The sequence below is a fragment of the Ranitomeya imitator genome, chromosome 3 (assembly GCF_032444005.1).
Source record: "Ranitomeya imitator isolate aRanImi1 chromosome 3, aRanImi1.pri, whole genome shotgun sequence".
Classification (NCBI taxonomy): Eukaryota; Metazoa; Chordata; class Amphibia; order Anura; family Dendrobatidae; genus Ranitomeya; species Ranitomeya imitator.
Window position 1 is genome coordinate 116,664,423 of NC_091284.1, and position 21,111 is coordinate 116,685,533.

Sequence of the window (21,111 nt, forward strand, 5' to 3'; positions counted from 1 at the left end):
GCCAAATTTTGCAGATACACACTACTGACATTAGTAGTGTGGAATCTGCAAAAAAAATGGAGAGAAGACATGGTTTACTGTATGTAAACCATGTCTCAAATCATGTCGGGTTTTAGGAAGGAGAAAGAAAAAGCCGGTAATTGAATTACCGGCTTTCAAGCTGTATAGCGCTGGAATAAATAGTAATATATATACATATATGTGTCTCACTGACATATATATATATACCTATTCTATGTGTACACATTTATTCTACCTATTGGACTGTAAGCTGTCAGTGTGATTTTACTGTACACCGCACTGAATTGCCGGCTTTTCTCTCTAACAGCGCTGCGTATTTCTCGCAAGTCACACTGCTTGTCCGTGTGAAATCCGTATTTTTCACGCTTCCATAGACTTTCATTGGCGTATTTCTTGCGCAGTACGGTGACAAACGCAGCATGCTGCGATTTTGTACGGCCGTAGAAAGCCGTATAATACTGATCAGTAAAATACGGCAGATAGGAGCAGGGGCATAGAGAATAATTGTGCCGTATTTTTTGCGAGTTTTACGGACGTAGTTTCTGCGCTCTTACGTCCGTAAAACTCGCAAGTGTGAAGCCGGCCTTAAGGCCCCGTCACACATAGCGACGCTTAAGCGATCCCGACAACGATACGACCTGTCAGGGATCGTTGCTGCGTCGCTATGTGGTCGCTGGTGAGATGTCACACAGTGCGATCTCCCCAACGACGCAGCAGCGATGCGGCGAACTGTAGCGACCTGTAGAACGATGCTATTTCATGATGATTCAATGGGACGTCCTGTCAACGAGGTCGTTGGTAAGGTGTCAAACAGCGATGTGTGCTACCCAGCGGGACCTCAACGATCAAAAAATGGTCCAGGCCATTCCGACACGACCAGCGATCTCACAGCAGGGGCCTGATCGCTGCTACGTGTCACACATAGCGAGATCGCTACTGAGGTCGCTGTTGCGTCACAAAACTTGTGACTCAGCAGCGATCTCGCTATGTGAGACGGGCTTAACTGTTTCTACATAACGCTTACAAGAATTCAGCTAGTCTGTCTTTATTCACATGATGTCATAGACCTAATGGAAAAGAGAAGAATTAACTGGGCTTAAGGGCAAAATGAGCAATTAAAAGTACACACTGTTATATATATGATGACTGCAATATATTAAGAGGATAAAAACTTTAATGGGCGTGCCTCTCTAAAGGAAAACTGACAGCTGATACACATGTGGTCAAAATTGTTGGTAGCCCTCGTTTAATGACAGAAAAACCCACAATGGTCACAGAAATAACTTGAATCAGACAAAAGTAATAATAAATATAAAAGATCTATGAAAATGAACAAATGAAAGTCAGACATTGCTTTTCAACCATGCCTCCACAGAAATAAAAAAAAAAATAAAACTCATGAAATAGGCCTGGACAGAAATGATGGTACCCTTAACTTAATATTTTGTTGCACAACCTTTTAAGGCAATCACTGCAATCAAACGATTCCTGTAACTGTCAATGAGACTTCTGCACCTCTCAACAGGTATTTTGGCCCACTCCTCAGGAGAAAACTGCTCCAGTTGTCTCGTGTTTGAAGGTTGCCTTTTCCAGACAGCATGTTTCAGCTCTTTCCAAAGATGCTCAATAGGATTTAGGTCAGGGCTCATAGAAGGCCACTTCAGAATAGTCCAATGTTTTCCTCTTAGCCATTCTTGGGTGTTTTTAGCTGTGTTTTGGGTCATTATCCTGTTGCAAGACCCACGACCGAGACCAAGCTTTCTGACACTGGGCAGAACATTTTTCTCTAGAATCCCTTGATAGTCTTGAGATTTCATTGTACCCTGCACAGATTCTAGACACCCTGTGCCAGATGCAATAAAGCAGCCCCCGAACATAACAGAGCCTCCTCCTTGTTTCACAGTAGGGACAGTGTTCTTTTCTTGTTATGCTTCATTTTTCTGTCTGTGAACATAGAGCTGATGTGCCTTTCCAAAAAGTTCCATTTTTGTCTCATCTGTCCATAGGACATTCTCCCAGAAGCTTTATTGCTTGTCAACATGTAGTTTGGCAAATTCCAGTCCAGCTTTTTTATGATTCTTTTTCAACAATGGTGTCCTCTTTGGTCGTCTCCCATGAAGTCCACTTTGGCTCATACAACGAGGGATGTGCGATCTGACACTGATGTTCCTTGAGCTTGAAGTTCACTTTAATCTGTTAAGAAGTTTTTCTGGGCTCTTTTGTTACCATTCATATTATCCGTCTCTTTGATTTGTCATCAATTTTCCTCCAGCGGCCACGTCCAAGCAGGTTGGCTACAGTCCCATGGATCTTAAATTTCTGAATAATATGTGTAACTATAGTTACAGGAACATTAAGCTGCTTGGAGATGGTCTTATAACTTTTACCTTTAACATGTTTGTCTATAATTTTCTTTCTAATCTCCTGAGACAACTCTTTCCTTCGATTCCTTGGGTCCATGTTGAGTGTGATACACACCATGTCACCAAACAGCACAGTGAGTATCTGTAGCCCTATATACAGGCCCACTCACTGATTCCAAGATTGTAGACACCTGTGATGCTAGTTAGTGGACACACCTTGATTTAACATTGTCAGGGTCACCATCATTTCTGTCAAGGCCTATTTCATGAGTGTTATGTTTTTTTAGAATTCTGTGGAAGCATGGCTGAAATGTAATGTCTGACTTTCATTTGTTCATTTTCATAGATCTTTTATTTATTATTACTTTTGTCAGATTCAAGTTGTTTCTGTTGCCATAGTGAGTTTTTAAGTCATTAAACGATGGGTACCAACAATTTTGACCATGTGTATACATACTGTCCGATCCTCGGGCAGCAAGTATCAGGCACTGGCTATACAATCTCAACTAGATATATTTGACTCTGAAACCTGCAGTGTTATAGAGAAAATGATTTGGCTCTACCATCTCCTCATTAGGGTCGTATTATAGGTAAAGAAACCACCTTGAAATCTTGCCATTTTTATACTTGCCTTCTTGTCTAATACTCAACTCATAGGCCCCGATTCCTCAAGACCAGTGTTGTTCACGGTTTAGGGGGGTGTGCTGGAGTATTAATGAATCGGTAGCATGTGACAAGTAGTGTGTGCCTCGCCACGAATCCTACCTCAGTAAGATGTAAGGAATGCTTCAGCTCATTATTAGTAGAAGAGCTGTGGTGTCACGTGCCACAACTCGTATTTTGGTGAAGCTGGGTAAAACTGTCATGAAAAGGCCAAAAGTCTCAAAATGTTTGTGCAACACCACGCTGTGCAAACATTTTTCAACTTTTCAAAGCAATGTATCCCAAAATTCTAGCATAATCACTTTTGATGAATTGGGGGCACTATTCTTGTTCTGCACAGTCATTATCCTTGCAGGCAGGATTGCAATGACAGATATCGCCTCTGTACAGTAGATAACACAGGATCCAGCATTTACAATAGTTGAGGTCACAGCTCTTCTAACATTCCCCTCACTGTGAGTCAGAGACAGTTTTTTATCATTTCTAAAACTTTGTGGTCGGGGTCACACAAGCGTTGATTCTTTCATGGGAGAGAATCGGATCGATTATGTAAATGACACTTTGATCAAACTCTGATCTTGGTGATCTGAGCCTAGTGTGATCCGGTTCTCTCAGATAAGAAAACCGTAGCAAAGATGAAAAGATGATGAAGAGCAAGATTTCTCCATCTTTGCCAATGTGCGAGTCCACGGAAATTAGAGTGCACTCGGATGTCATCACAGTGCAGTCCGATGTTTTCCACGCACCCATAGACTTGAATGGGTGAGGGCAATCCGATTTGTGCAGCAACTCCCAGCATGCTGCCATTTATTTTTTTATTATGAATTGGGATGAAAAAAACGTTGACCTGCACTGCTCCTTAGAGTAACATTCGGCCGAGTGCTATGCGATAAAACATCTGATAGCACTTGTCCGATGTATACGCTTGTGTGAGTTTATGTAGGAAAATATTAATTTTTTTATCCAAGGGATTTGTCTAGAACAGTGTATGAAAGGGTCATTGCAATAACATTCTCGCATGTCATAAAGTGATCTAAAAATTATCAGAAAATAGCCAGGACCCTGTGCTTACTCATCTGCTGTCTGCACTTTCAAGGGACAGAATGAAAAAGCCAACTGCAGTTAACACAGCACAGATAAAAATATACAAAGGCCCGAGCTTTATAAGGAGTTGCCAAAAATGTAAAAAAAAAAAAAATCCCAAATCTTTGGGGATTTGTCTTTATTGCAGATCAGCTGAATTTGCTTGAATAAAGCAATATCAGACAAAGTAAATGGCCAAATGTAGCCCCTGTTTCTATTAAGAAAAAGGAGATTTTTTTTATCTGCATGGAGTCTGAAATCTCTAATGGCTCGCTGTACAGAAAGTGTGTCATTGTTACTTACTGCATGATCTTCAGTTAGTTTATTATAAGGACCCAATGTTTATGAAGTCTGATGCTAGTTCTAGTTAACTCCTTTCCGACATTGGACGTAATAGTACGATGATGTTGGACTCCCCCCTGTTTGGTGCGAGCTTCGGCGCTGAGCCTGCACCTTTCCTGGCACATGTCAGCCGATATACAGCTGACTTGTGCCCGCAACAGCCGCGGGTGGAATCGCGATCCACCCACGGCTGTTAACTAGTTAAATGCCACTGTTAATTTCTGACAGTGGCATTTAAGTCATGCCTACCGGAAGCGCATCGTAAATCCCACCTATCGATGACCCATCACATGATCGAGGGTCACCGATGGGTCTGCGTGATAACCGGAGGTCTGCTTCAGACCTCTGTGGTTGTTATTCCCGGATTGCTATGAGCTCTGAGCATTTCTGCTACACACAGGTGATCTGATCATCTGTGTGTAGCAGAGGTGATCAAAGTACTGCAACTTCTAGTCTCCCATGGAGACTATTGAAGCATGCAAAAAGTAAAAAAAAAAGTTTTAAAAAATATTTAAAAAAAAATATAAAAGTTAGTATTGCCCCCTTTTTTGCCCCATTCAAATAAAACAATAAAATAAAAAATAAAATATACACATATTTAGTATCGCCGCATTCAGAATCGCCCGATCTATCAATATAAAAACAGAATTAACACGATTGGTAAACGGCATAGCAATAAAACAATTTAAAACCTTCAGAATTACTTTTTTTGGTCGTCACTACATTGGAATAAAATGCAATAACTGACAATCAAAAGATCGTTTCTACACCAAAATGGTATCAGTAAAAACGTCAGCTCAGCGCGCAAAAAATAAGACTCATACAACTCCAAATCACAAAAAATTGAGAAGCCACAGGTCTCAGAAAATGGCGCCATTTTTTTTTTTACCAAACTTTGGATTTTTTATTCTTCACTTAAATAGAAAGCAACCTAGACATGTTTGGTGTCTATGAACTCGTAATGACCTGGAGAATCTTTATGGCAGGTCAGTTTTAGCATTTAGAGAACATAAAAAAAAAACTGTGGAATTGCACTTCTTTTGCAATTTCACCTCACTTGGAATTTATTTTCCCATTTTCTAGTACATGATATGTTAAAACCAGTGGTGTTGTTTCAAACCACACCCCCCCCCCTCCCCCCTCGCAATAAAACAAATCCTCACATGGCCATATTGATGGAAAAATAAAAAAGTTTATGGCTCTGGGAAGAAGATGAGCGAAAAACAAAAACGGAAATGCCTCTGGTCGTGAAGGGGTTAAATATTTGCAGTTTCAAATGCTAGTACAAGAATAATGTTGGCACTCGGAAGCTGCCCAAGGCAGATGATGTTTGCATGACTCAAACTTTCCTTTCCAAAAGTTTTTTTTGTAAAAGATTTAAGACATTATGTGCAAACTTCCCAAAATAATACCGGAATATACAACAGATCAGCTCCAAAGCGTCTCGGCAGGTTTTAGATCAGCATGAGAAGAAGTTGATGAACTTCAGCTATTAAGGGTCTTCAGCTTCTGGGCCACTGCATTGGATTTAGAAATCATCTTCTTCATCAAATTATGGAGTCTATCTGTGTAAGCCCATTCCTACAAATAGAATAGAAAATTGAGAAAAAAGTAATTTAGGGCAAAAGCTACAAGAAATTATTTCAGTGCCCATATAACAATTACACTGCTGGACATAATGGTTGAGCTACTTTTAGTTCTAAGAAGACTTGTTTTTTTTTTCATTTCTGAATTTAATAGAATATTTCATTGTCTTTTAAGGCACAAGTAAAAACGAAGAGTATTTTTTATTTATGCTTCCGTATATAGTGCTAACATATTTCACTGTTCTACAAGCACAATACATAAAGAATTGACATAAAATTTTATCTTTAAGTGGTCACTGTGTAACAAAATTTTCTTTAATAGTACAAGTGAATATATGAAACTTTATAATATATTATCTGCTTTTTTTCACTACTTATGAACAACTTCTGGTGCCCCCGCTCAGCAGTCTGTACCCTATAAAATCCTTGTTAATAATATACAAAGATATAATTGTTAAATATACATATACAAAGATAATCATAGGAACATACGGTATATAGTTGTGTGAAAAAGTGTTTGCCCCCTCCTAATTTCCCATTCTTTTGCATGTTTGTTGCACTTAAATGTATCAGATTTCCAAACAGGAAAGAAATATATCTTGGTACCGTGTTAGCCAGTAGATAGAAAAATATTTAGAATTGAGAGTCCTCAGTGGTTGATACCAACCACTGAGGACTCTCAATTCTAAATATTTTTCAGATTTCCAAACAAATTTAAATATTAACCCCTATCTGACCTTGGACGGGATAGGAAGTCCAAGGTCAGATCCCCTGCTTTGATGCAGGGCTCCGCGGTGAGCCCGCATCAAAGCCGGGACATGTCAGCTGTTTTGAACAGCTGACATGTGCCCGTAATAGGTGCGGGCAGAATCGCGATCTGCCCGCACCTATTAACTAGTTAAATGCCGCTGTCAAACGCAGACAGCGGCATTTAACTACCGCTTCCGGCCGGGCGGCCGGAAATGACGGCATCGCCGACCCCCGTCACATGATCGGGGGTCGGCGATGCATCTCCATTGTAACCATAGAGGTCCTAGAGATCTCTATGGTTACTGATCACCGGTGGCTGTGAGCGCCACCCTGTGGTCGGTGCTCACAGCACATCTGCATTTCTGCTACATAGCAGCGATCAGCAGATCGCTGGTATGTAGCAGAGGCGATCGCATTGTGCCTGCTTCTAGCCTCCCATGGAGGCTATTGAAGCATGGCAAAAGTAAAAAAAAAAAAGTTTAAAAAAATGTTAAAAAAATAAAAAAAATATAAAAGTTTAAATCACCCCCCTTTCGCCCCAATCAAAATAAATCAATAAAAAAAATATCAAATCTACACATATTTGGTATCGCCGCGCTCAGAATCGCCCGATCTATCAATTAAAAAAAAGCATTAACCTGATCGCTAAACAGCGTAGCGGGAAAAAAATTCGAAACACCAGAATTACGTTTTTTTTGGTCGCCGCGACATTGCATTAAAATGCAATAACGGGCGATCAAAAGAACGTATCTGCACCGAAATGCTATCATTAAAAACGTCATCTCGGCACGCAAAAAATAAGCCCTCAACCGACCCCAGATCACGAAAAATGGAGACGCTACGAGTATTGGAAAATGGCGCAATTTTTTTTTCTTTTTTAGCAAAGTTTGGAATTTTTTTTCACCACTTAGATAAAAAATAACCTAGTCATGTTAGGTGTCTACGAACTCGTACTGACCTGGAGAATCATAATGTCGTCAGTTTTAGCATTTGGTGAACCTAGCAAAAAAGCCAAACAAAAAACAAGTGTGGGACTGCACTTTTTTTGCAATTTCACCACACTTGGAATTTTTTTCCCGTTTTCTAGTACACGACATGCTAAAACCAATGTCGTTCAAAAGTACAACTCGTCCCGCAAAAAATAAGCCCTCACATGGCCAAATTGACGGAAAAATAAAAATATTATGGCTCTGGGAAGGAGGGGAGTGAAAAACGAACACGGAAAAATGAAAAATCTCATGGTCATGAAGGGGTTAAACTACGGTAACACAAGTAATCACAAAATGCAGTTTATAAATGAACCTCATAACTGGTTGGGACACCCTAAGCAGCAACAACTGCAATCAAGCGTTTGCAATAACTGGCACATTGGAGGGTTTCCCAGCCTAAACCTCCATTTTAAACCCTTCATGACCCCAGCTTTTTTCAGTTTTGCGTTTTCATTTTTCGCTCCCCTCATTCCCAGAGCCATAACTCTTTAATTTTTCCGTCAATATGGCCATGTGAGGGCTTATTTTTTGCGGGACAAGTTGTAATTTTGAACTACACCATTGCTTTTAGCATGTTGTGTACTAGAAAACAGGAAAAAAAATTCAAGTGTGGTGAAATTGCAAAAAAAGTGAAATCCAACACTTGTTTTTTGTTTGGCTTTTTTGCTAGGTTCACTAAACGCTAAAACTGACCTGCCATTTTTATTCTCCAGGTCATTACGAATTCATGGACACCAAACATGTCTAGGTTCTTTTTTTTATCTAAGTGGTGAAAAAACATTCCAAATATAATTTTTTTTTAAATTGCGCAATTTTCCGATACCCATAATGTCTCCATTTTTCGTGATCTGAACTTATTCTTCTCAGCGTATTCCACTATGTAATGAATAAAGATTTGCAACCAGAATATTTAATTCAGTGATATCTAGGATGTGGGATTTTAGTGTTCCCTTTATTTTTTTGAGCAGCATACTTTGCCAAAGTAATTTTCACACCTTCTGGGACCCTAAAGTAGGGTAGTTCTCTCCCCATGATTCCGGCCCAAAACATTACACCACCTGTTTGCTGATGTTGCAACCTTGATGTGACATGGTGGCCATCCACCAACAATCCACTATAACATCCATCTGGACTATCCAGGGTTTTTCACGGAACTCTTTAGTAAACAAGATTGTTTTAAAATTAGTCATCATGTATTTCTGGGACAACTGCTACTGTTTATGAGCACTGTTTAGAGGTGGCTGAATGGTAGGTATATGCACAACTGCAAGCCTCTGGAGGATCCTACACCTTGAAGTTCACTGGACTCCAGAGCCACCAGCAGTTTCAAATGCCTGTTTGCTGCTTTATTATTGTATTTTAGCAGCTACTCTCTAAGGGTATGTGCACACGTTGTGAATTTGGCTGCGGATCCACAGCGGACTGGCCGCTGTGGATTTGCAGCAGTTTTCCATGCGGTGTACAGTACCATGTAAACCTATGGAAAACCAAATCCGCAGTGCCAATGCTGCGGAAAAAAACGTGCAGAAACGCTGTGATTTATTTTCTGCAGCATGTCAATTCTTTGTGCGGATTCCACAGCGTTTTAACCCTCCTCAATAGGAATCCGCACATATAAAAATGCAGGTGAAATCCGCACAAAAAATGCCGGAAATCTGCGGTAAATCCGCGGTTAATACGCAGGTAAAACGCAGTGCATTTTACCTGCGGATTTTTCAAAAACTGTGTGGAAAAATCTGCACACGAATCCACAACGTGGGCATATAGCCTAAATCTGATAAATTTGTCTGGAGAAACCTTCCTCATTATGCCTGTATCTGCAACAACCTGTCTGTGCTCTGCATCAGCCACAAATCTTTCCACAGTATGATGATCATCTTTACGTTTTCGTGAAATATCTAATGTTTAAGGCATTGCGCTATTTGACGCTTTTCGTCAGCAAAGCGATCCTTTTACGTTCTCATATTGTTTGAAACCTGTGGCCTACTTAATACTTTGGGACGTCCTTCTTAAGTAGTTTTCATGTAATTGGGTTCATCTGGCAAACTAATTATCACAGGTAAAGCCACAGCTTTAAATACCATATTGCAGTGGGAATATTTTACTTTTCCTAATCGTATATTTTTGATGTGTTCTATATTTTGGTCTCCTGTTACTTCATGAAGTTTTCCAGGAGATAGTTCCTCTTTGATACAAAAGGTATTCTGTATAACAGAAGATGTTATTCTGACATCTAGTAATAATATTTTAAACTCCTTTTTTTATAGATGGGTAAAACAAAATGTTAAAAATATGCTTAAAAGTGCACAAAAATATGAGTTTTTACATTTTTGCAAAATAAGAAATATGAAGAACTTACTCCAATTTTTTTTATAAAAAACATAAAGATCAACCAAAGTCCAGGAATATGGATAAAACTTAACAGGACAAAAATGCCTTTGACTTAAGTTTGTACCTTAGATACATTTTCATACTATGGAGCAACTAGAAAAGTTTAACAGCATAAATGCTATGGGCCATACCATGAAATGAAAATTGTAATGAACACAAGTCTACTTTATAAACTAGCCACTACTGTATGGTCGGCTGTTCTTATCCTAACTGGCACTTCAAGTTTGTGCAACTTTACTTACAACTGTACCTTTATTGTATCTCTGCTACTTATTATATTTTCCCTAATTACAAAGTATGGATTTTAGCTTCAGCCTTGTTTAAGTGCTCTACATGTGAATGAGATAAAGCACTAGACCCTTCTAGACAATGGTACCGCTAAAGATACTTGTATTCTTTAGTATATTCTGACATCTAGTGGCCATTCTCATGTATTGTGCTGGGTATTTGTCATGTTTTGTGTCCCTTTTAATAAATACATAGAGCTAAGTTTCAATCTGGGAAGGGCTTATAAGGAAATTTCCAAACATTTTGGAGTTCATCATTTTATAGTGAAAAAGATTATTCCCAAGTGGAAAACGTTCAAGACAGTTGACAATCTTACCAGGAGTGAACTTTACAGCAAATTAACCACAATGCCAAACCGTGCAATTCTCTAAGAAATTCCAAAAAAAGGCTAACATTTTCAAAGTTGCATCTGAATAAACCACAAAACTTCTGAACAATATCCTTTGGGAAAGAAGGGACCAAAGTTGAGATGTTTGGTCATAATGTCCTGCTCCATGTTTGCCGAAAACCAAACACCTCATATCAGCACAAAAACTTAATTCCAACTGTCATGCATGGAGGTGGAGGGGCGGTGATTTGGTTTGTTGCAGTCACTGGACCTGAGCACAGTCATTGAACTCTTCTGAATACCAAAGTATGCTAGAGTCAAATGTGAGGTCATGCAGGAGGACAATGATCCCAAGTACATCAGCAAATCTACATCAGAATGGCTGAAAAAGAGGAGAATGAAGGTGACCAAGATGAACTTTAGACTTCAACCCAATTGAAATGCTGTGGTGAGGCCTAAAGACAGCTGTGCGTAAATAAATGTCAATAAACGTCAATATGCAAATTGCCTCTTCAGAGAAAAAGAGGACTTGGACTCTATAGCGCCACCGTCAATGAACTTAAAGGGGTTGCCAGTAAGTGATTGTAACCTTCTGACTCCTGACAATGTGCGCTGTGCATACTATCAGGACTCACTGGCATTGCTGGTGAAAGCAGGCGGTAATGTGATTTGCATACTACCAGTCACATTCTGGCTAGACGTGCTTGGCTTCTCTCAATGCAAGAAAATTTAGAACGGTCGAGCACATCTGGTTGGCATGTTATCAAATATATGCAAATCAAATACTTGTGATCATGTCACTGCCCACTCTCACCGGCAATACCAGTAAATCCTGAGAGCGTGCTCGGGACTCACTGACAGGATTCGGAAGCCTGCAATCACATAGTGACTTTCTCCAGAATGATGTGAGAGACTGATAAAGTGATACAGAAAACTATTATGTTGTTGCTGCTAAAGGTGGTTCTACAGACTATTGAGTCATGGGTGTACTCAATTTTTCACACAGTGCACCTGCGTTTTGGCCTAGTTTTTGTCAAAAATAAGTAATGACACTTAGTAATTTTTCATGTGTTGTATTTACCTAATTCAATTATGTCCTACTGAAAGTGCGGCTACTGGGAGCCGCCAGCTTTGTCATGTAGACGTGCCAGCGTGGCTACAGTCATCGTTCAGTATACAGTGAGTGGAGCGCCCCCAGACACAGGGCCACGGGTTCTCTGTACCGGGCCTCTCTGGTTCGGTTCTGAGGCTGTTACGGTGGCTAGACCCGGTCCGCGACCCTGCTAAGGGGCGTCCAATGAAGGTGGTGGTACAGTCTGTCAGGGGTTCGTGACGCCACCTGTGGTGTTCGGTCAGGGTGACCGACGCTGCTGTGGGGTCCGCTGGGGTGATGGAATGGCAGCTGGATGGTTTAACTTCCCACAGGTGAAGTATGTCCCCAGGGCTTCCCGCTAAGGTGGATGGTGATGGTGTGAGGTGCAGGCAATAACGAGGACACAAGGTTGCAGTCTCTTTACCTCTTTACTGAAGACTTCAGGATCCTCAATCCAGAGCATGTTTAACAGGGTTATCAGAGACCGGCCGGTCCGATGGGCACATCCAGAGTTTCCTTCGCAGATGGAAATCGTTGCCTACCAGTAGCGCCTGTGTGTTGTAGTCCTACCCTGCTGAGCATTCGGAATAGTCCTCACAACTGCTGTTCTCGTTCCTTCGTTCTCTACAGCTCTCTCGTTCTTTGGTTCCAGATGTTACTAGTTTCTAACGTCCCCCAGGTATGTTATGGCTAGGACGCCACCCGTATGACGGGAAGGCTTGGAGCTCTTCCGGGACCCTAGAGACGCCCCTCTCCACGCGTTGCCCCCTATGTCTTCGTAGGTGTAGTAAGGTAGACAGCCAACCTATAATTAACTGTCCGGCGGAGTTTGAAGTAAGGCCTGAAGTCAGTTACTCCTGCGGTGTTCCGGCCACCGACTACGCGCCTCAGTAAGATGTTGCCTCTCTCGGCACGACTCCTACTGGCTCTCCTTTGTGCTTGATCTCGTTTACACTGTTCCACAATATCCTTCCCTTCGTGTCTCTCTCCTGGATACCGCCGCAGGGTGTGCAAGCGCGGTTCCGTTACGTTCTGTTCTGTTCGCTAGGCACCTGCCAGGTTCCCATGCCTGACAGGGACCCCCCTGTGCCTTTTCCCTGCAACACCCCCTGCCACGGGATGTTGCCTGAATCCAACCCAGTCAGCTTCTTACTAACTTCCTCCCCAGCCCCTAGTTTTACCAATGTGAGGAGTGGCCCAATAAATAAAGCCTTTTTCTCCCCCTAGTGGCCGGAGTGTGAAGTGTAATGTGTTCTGGTGATACCTGGTCATGAGAACTTCTTAGTGCCATCAGACGTACCGCCACTCTCCTTAGCGGCAGAGTGCCATACTGCAACGACCAGGTCTCTGGGGCGCTGCATGAGCACCGGCTGTTCGCACCCCCTGGACCTGTAATGCGCAGCTCACAGTGTAGCACATCTGTGCATTGATTCTATACCTTGGTGAGTCTTGTGCAAAAATCAGAGTCCTTGTACCAAGGAAACAAATGCAAAACTGCTGGACCAGAGCAGAACATCACTTTAAACAACAATATTTAAGCTTGATCTTCATTCTCAGGAATCTGCCGGTGATGATGGGGAATCATTCTACAGTGCAGCCATAATGTGTATGATTGATATACCAACATCAGGGGCATTTGCTCTTTACATGTGTAAGCTGATCCATGATTGCATAGTGCGCGGTTAGTGGTATAGCAGTAACTTGCTGGCGCCCATGTATTTTGTGTAATATTTTCCAGCTCGCTGTGCGGAGTTGCAGCCCCAGTTCACAGAAGCCATTTCAACAGTGGCTGAGCAGAAAGACCTGATCTCCAAACTGGAGCAAGACCTGAGCACCATCCAGTCATTGTCATCTGTCCAGCGCCCAGATGCTGAGGTATCTGATACATTTACTCAGGGATTCACGTGGGTGACCCGCACTACATGATATCCGTAACATGCCACCAGCATTCTCACTCTCATGTATATAATCTATGATGTATGAAGTCACTGTACAATATATTACTGTACATCATAATTGTGCTTTATTGTAATGTACTGCTACCGTCCGTCAAGTCTTAATCCCTTGAGGCCATTATCGCCCCTTATTCCTATCCTCTTTTCCAATGAAGGGCAGACACAATATTATCTGTGAATTATTTGTGTATAGATGATGATCCTTCATGTAATAATATTATTTTATAATCAGGGAGCTGCGGTGCCCAGCATGGAGAAGATCCTTGACCCCATCAAAGAGGCTACGGCAGTTTTCTATGGTAAGAGATTCTGTAGAGCGCAGTCACCAAAGTATTATGATCCCGTTTATGCAGGCCTTGGGTTATCAGCCTAGGGTTAATAACATGGCTTGTGTTTACAATGGAGAGCATGGCGTTATTCTGAATCCATCATTGTAGCGGACATCTGTTGACGTTTCCAATGTTGTTAAGGCAATGACAGTGTTACTTGTTCTGGTGTTCTTGACTTTAAAAGTGAGACAATTGCAAATTAAACCCCTCATTGAGAAACTGAGCAGCAATGTGAACAGAGTCTACGGTTACATTCACACATCCAACTCTGTTTTTTTACATCCATCAATTACATACATTACATCAGCATGATGAATAACGCCTTATCCAAGTACTCTTGCTCATCACTAGTTCTAGCAATCTGTGTATATCCACTGATTCCCTAAACACATCTTGTGATGAACCTCATGGTGAATAATGCCATCTGCAGAAAACAAACCATATAACTGCATGTATTCCAGTCATTAACTTATTCATGACCTGGGCATGTTTTATTTACCATATTTTTTTACTTCTAAATGAGCCATCTTTTTTTTCTTTATGCATCAATGTAATGTACGTTAAAAAAAAAAAAAACGAAAAGCTTCAAAGTTTGGTGAAATTATTTTTAAAAAAACGCCATTTTGGGGCAGTTTCAGTATTAGTTTGATAACGATCAACATGATTTTCCATTCTGAAGATATTTTTTTGTTAATAAATTTGCAGTAAAAGGGCTTGTATGATTAAAACCAGCAATTCCCATGATGTGGAGTGGTGTGTTGTCTGACCGCTGGAACTTGTGCTAAACGGCAGAACGGGGAACTTTTATCCCTGTAAGAATAGTGCAGCGTATATGTGCCTTGCACTCCATTGATCCCTCATGGGGATGCTGAGCTCTGTGCTCAATTTTTTTTCCGGTAGCCCCATAGAGAGTAAATGGAGTGGCGGTCAGGCGTCTGACCAGCCACACCATCTTGGAATGAGTATAAAGGTTCCCTGACTTGCTGATCAATGTGAAGCCCGGCGTTGAGACACCCACCAGTGTTGCCAATGGGACTGTGATAGTTAAATATTGCTTTCGGAGATTGACAGTGGCATCTAAATTGTTAAAGAGCAGCAATAGGAACTAAGTCTGGTCGCTGCTGTTAGAGACAGATGCTGGCTGCATAACGCAGGTGGATCCCATTGTGCATGGAGTGGGCTCAATTCCTGAACCTGCTTTATATATCCCCTGCGTTATGATTTGGAATAACATAATTGGGGGAATCAAACAGTTTTCACCAGAAAGTTGTCATAGAAAAGTTACTCATTTAGCAGAATACGTAGCAGAGCTTATTTGGGTGTGGCCTAGCGCACCACAACAGTCACCATAATTTATGCCACAAAAGTGGTTAACACCAGCGTTGATGAATTACCGCCAATATCTTCATTACAACACTGTATCTAACAGGAATCATGTTGTCATCAGTGACTTTATGATTTAGGCCTGATAAATCCAATTGATCTTATTATAACATAAAAGTTTATATCAATTCAAAAAAAAAACATTTTTAATGTATGACATTATTTTTTTTTTAGTTTTCCTCTGTTAGTGCCTTTAAAGGTTGTCACTAGGATAGACTGACTGCAGTGTGCATTATGTTAAAATAGAAGCTTCATTCAGTGCACCGTCCTAACGACTGCGCTCTGACTCTACCAGGACAGTGGTCAGCGCTTGTTTTTATAATGTCGGAGAGAAAACAACCATGAAACAGCCTGAAATTATTATTCTGATATCATGTCATTTATACTTCTTTTACAATAGCAGGTTATTCCTCTAGTAATCCAATCCCTGAAGGACAGATGGACTCTCTGCTGTCAATCATATCAAGTCAACGAGAGCGTTTCAGAGCTAGAAATCAAGAACTGGAAGCTGTAAGTCGCCTCCTACATCCATTTATGTGGAATGGGCAATATTTTAATTGTTTGCAGGGAATAGAGATGCCTCCTAGAAGTCTAAAGTTTTAAATGGACATTAAAAACTGAAATAATCCAAATAATCCAGAATCTCACTGGTCCACGCTATGTGAGGGTTTGATTGTTTTTGTTTTGTACTTTACTAATTTTCCTTTACATCTCTGCAGTTATGAGTTGGAATAGCTAGTTAGTGCCCTGGCATAGGGTATTATAGACTGAGCTACTCTCTTGGCTATCTCATATTTTGTCTTCCACTCATTGTCTGTGTGGACAGTGGTGTAATTAGAACCTCTTGGGACCAGCCCTGTCAACTTTTATTGCATCAATATACACAGTTGTGCTCAAAAGTTTACATACCCCGGCAGAATTTTTGCTTTCTTTGCCTTTTTTCAGAGAATATGAATGATGACACAAAAACTTTTTCTTCACTCCTGGTTAGTGGTTGGGTGAAGCCATTTATTGTGAAACTACTGTGTTTTCTCTTTTTAAATCATAATGACAACCCAAAACATCCAAATGACAATGATAAAAAGTTCACATATCCCATTTCTTAATACCGTGTATTGCCCCCTCTAACATCAATGACAGCTTTAAGTGTTTTGTGGTAGTTGTGGATGAGGTCCTTTATTTCCTCAGATGGTAAAGCTGCCCAACTCTTCTTGGCAAAAAGCCTCCGGTTCCTGTAAATTTCTGGGCTGTCTAGCATGAAATGTGCCCTTAAGATCTCCCCAGAGTGGCTCAATGATATTGAGGTTAGGAGACTGAGATGGCCACTCCAGAACCTTAACTTTTTTCTGTTGTAGCCAATGACAGGTTGACTAGGCCTTGTGTTTTGGATCGTTGTCATGTTGGAACGTCCAAGTATGTCCCATGTTCAGCTTTCGGGTTGACGAGTGTAAATTTGCCTCCAATATTTGCTGAAAATGTGCTGCATTCATCTTTCCTTCAATTTTTACTAAGTTTCCTGTGTCTTTGTAGCTCACACATCCCCAAAACACCAGCGATCCTCCTCCGTGCTTTACAGTAGGAATGGTGTTCCTTTCATCATAGGCCTTGTTGAGCTTTCTCCAAATGTAACGTTTATGGTTGTGGCCAAAAAGTTCAATTTTGGTCTCATCACTCCAAATTACCTTTTTCCAGAAGTTTTGAGGCTTGTCTCTGTGCGGTTTTGCGTATTGTACACGAGATACTTTGTGGCATTTGCGCAGTATTGCCTTTCTTCTGGCGACTCGACCATGCAGCTCATATTTCTTCAAGTGCTTCCTTATTGTTCATCTTGAAACAGCCACACCGCTAGTTTTCAGAGAGTCCTTTATTTCACCAGATATTATTTGCGGGTTTTTCTTTGCATCCCAAACAATTTTCCTGGCAGTTGTGGACGACATTTTGACATTTTTGTTGGTCTACCTGACGATGGTTTTCTTTTTACAGAGCCCCTGATTTTTCATTTGTTAATCACAGTTTGAACGCTGCTGACTGGCATTATCAATTCCTCAGATGGCTTTTTGTATCCCTTTCTTGTTTTATATGGTTCAATTACCTTTCCCATAGAGCCGTTGACAATTCTTTTGCTTTCCCCATGACTCACAATCCAGAAATGTCAGTGGCTGGATGAAGGATGCAAGAGTCTGTCTGGACCCCAGAAACTCACTCCGCTTTTATGCACGCACACTAATTACAAGCAATCAGGTCACAGGTTAGGATGTTACTTCAATAGCCATTCAAACCCACTTGTGTCAACTTCTGTGCATATTATCAGGCCAAAATCACCAGGTTATGTGAAATTTTGATCAGGGTCATTTGGATTTTTTGGGTTGTAATTATGATCTAAAAAGAGTAGTTTGACAATAATTGGCTTCACCCAACCACTAACCATGAGTGGAGAAAAAGTTTTGGTGTGATCATTCATATTGTCTGAACAAAGGACAAGAAAGGAAAAATTCTGCCTGGGTATATAAACTTTTGAGCACAACTCATACAAAATCACTTGCAGCGTGCAAGAGTCATATCATACCCCGCAAAGATAATTTAGGTTGTAACAAAGGTAGCTTTCACAGAACAATAACATCCCACCATACCCTTCAACCCCATAAACCTCTGGTATGTGACCAAAATAAGTCTCAGCCTTCTGATCAAAGTAACTCTGTGTTATTTTGTCAGGGATGACCTATAAGGCTACGTTCACATTAGCGTTACGCTAATGTGCGTCGCTGTTGCGTCGGCGACGCAGCGGCGACGCGCCCCTATGTTTAACATAGGGGACGCGTGCGTTTTTTTGTTAGCGTTTTTCGACACGTGCGTCGTTTCCGACGCTAGCGTCGGACGCAAGAAAATGCAACAAGTTGCATTTTTCGTGCGTCCGATTTTCGTCAAAAAACGACGCACGCGTCGCAAAACGCAGCGTTTTTGCGCGCGTTTTTGGTGCGTCGCGCGTTGCGTCGCCGACGCACCGGCGCGCAACGCTAATGTGAACGTAGCCTTAGTCCTTGTAGACTGGAGAACCCATCCCTCAGAAGGCCATTGGACACCACTCCTGGACAGTTCAACCAGTTCCATCATTATTTTTCAACTTTAGCTAATACCCCTTTCTTTATGGAAAGGTTTCCATCTAACAAAATATTAGCTTACAGTCCATTAATCACTTCTGCAATTCTTTGAGGAGCATCTTAAATCCAATACTTGGCTAAAGCCATCTTTACATGATATAATATTCTAGCTACTGTGAGCACAGCTCCCAATATTTCACACATACCTCATCAGGCTATCCTTGGGGACAATGGAATCTGAATGTCTTATACTCTAATAATTAAATCCTTCTCCTCATTTCATAATTCTCTCAGCTGGGAAGAGCTTTGACCTCTTCTATTCTATAATTATGGAAGCCAGAGTTGGATATTTTAGTATTTTACCTCAAGGATAATAGAGAAAATTGGAGTCTGGCTCAACAGGACTGGATTTTCCTTTTCTTTTTCTTTTTGAGAGGAAAATATGGTGCATAGAAAAGAAAAATTTACACGGTCGACATAACTTAGTCGACGTGTTTCGACTGTACTTGGCAGTCTTACTCATGATTCAGTCCTGTTGAGCCAGACTACAATTTTTTCTATTATCCTTGATGTGAGGCCAGAGCGAGGCCGGTGTCTGAGCCCCAGGTGGATGAGCATAGAGCTACTGGGTGAGCTAGAATCAAGTTTCTATAATTTTACCTCAAGCTTCAGGCGAGATTGGACCCAAGCCTACCACCCATTTTTCTCTGACTATATCCATGGGGTCCCCTACAAACTCCATCAATAGCATCTTATGGATCATAGAGAGCCTTTTGTCTCCTTCTGCAGACTGAATGTTCCATTATTCATGGAGATACTGAGGTAAACCACTCTCTTCTGTTCATAGGTAGCATGTATCCATTGCAGGAACTTGTAAACTATGTTGTTAAGTAGCCCTGAGACATAAAACCGTCCAAGAGTTTATTTGAAAAACAAAAAATAACATCTTTATGGCTCTTAAATCCAATTTGCATAATTTGGAACAGGGTTTGGTATTGACAAATGAACCAGTGCTTTATCGGACTGATCATTAAAAGATAAATGCAGAGTGTTGTGGACTCTCATTAGCTTATAACAGTGGCCACATATCCTGGTAATTTTTACTTTTCACTTGCTCCAATAGTCTCCATGAGAAACTAGAAACTGCAATAATCCAATTGCCTCTGCTACATACTGGCGATGATCAGATCGCCTGTGTGTAACAGAAATGCTAACTTGTATGGGCGCCGACCGCTGGGCGGAGTTCATTGCAATCTGGGAATGACAACCACAGGGGTCTCCTGCAGACCCCAGGTTGTCATGCCAACCCATCAGCGAGTTGCGGTCATGTGACGGGGTCACCAATGGGCGGGATTAGTGACACGCTTCCGGCGCTATCATATTACATGCCGCTGTCAGAAATTGACAGTGGCATTTAACAGGTTGACATCCGCGGGTGTATCATGATTCCACCCGCGGCTGTTAAGGGCACATGTCAGCTGTTCAAAACAGCTGACATGTGCTGGGAAAAATGTGGGCTCAGTGCCAGAGCCCACATTAAAGGGAGAGGCACTACATGCGCAGTACATGTATGGCGCATGTCGTGAAGGGGTTAAAGCCAAAAATACCTCGGTCACTAACGTGTTTAAAGGAGCACACAGTGCTGTCTATGTGCATAGGTGATAACTTGCTGAGTTGGAAGAACCCTTTTGAGGAGAATAAGCGCGTTTCCCTAGACTCGTACTGAGAAAAGCTTTGCTTTCAATAATTTCTAACTTCAGTTTAGCTGAAGTTAGAAATTAATAAAAATTTGTCCCTAAATAAATCATTTCCAACAAAAACTTCCCTTTTCCTAATATAAAGATACTTGTGCCACTGCTAGTACTATGAGTTCTGCCTTACCATTCCATAGAAGTGGCACGTGCCAGGTTACAGGAATTATTTTGTCCGTTTCCTGTCTTCACTGTTTTGTTTTGTCTGTACTAAATAGGAAAATCGGATGATGCATCATACAATGAGGGCGCTTCAAAGTGAGCTGGATAACCTGAGAGCTGACAACATAAAGCTGTATGAAAAGATTAAATTCCTGCAAAGCTATGCCGGCAAAGTAAGTATTTGTCTGATATTTCTGATTTCCAGAATAATCTCCGAGCAGGAACCTTTTACATGACATTACGGGACGGTTACTACAACGGATGGATCATCTGTGCCTGTCCACTATGAACACTCAGCCGCCATGTTTCAGAACTAAATAGGTCTTTACTCTAAATCCAAAGAGCCACGTAATCCCGTGTGTAGACTGTATCTGCTCTGTGTTTCCAAGCTTAAACCCCTTAATCATTACCTGAGGATCTTAGGGCCGTAATGACCAAGCAGGTCAGCGACTTTATATGACCCGATATAAATCCATGACACAAGGGCCGGACAGCTCTTTAGATCTGTTTCTTTTATACCATGTTTGTCTTTTATT

The 21,111-nt window shown here is 41.2% G+C and overlaps 1 protein-coding gene across 1 annotated transcript in view; it reads left to right on the forward strand.

The window, feature by feature from the left end:
• The window catches only part of CUX1 (cut like homeobox 1), a 484,034-nt gene that overhangs the window by 411,378 nt on the left and 51,545 nt on the right, over window positions 1–21,111 (forward strand). The window contains exons 15-18 of the mRNA XM_069761315.1: window positions 13,636–13,772; window positions 14,085–14,151; window positions 15,968–16,074; window positions 20,632–20,748. Coding sequence (XP_069617416.1) covers window positions 13,636–13,772; window positions 14,085–14,151; window positions 15,968–16,074; window positions 20,632–20,748 — 428 coding nt within the window. The remainder of the gene's footprint in view (window positions 1–13,635; window positions 13,773–14,084; window positions 14,152–15,967; window positions 16,075–20,631; window positions 20,749–21,111) is intronic.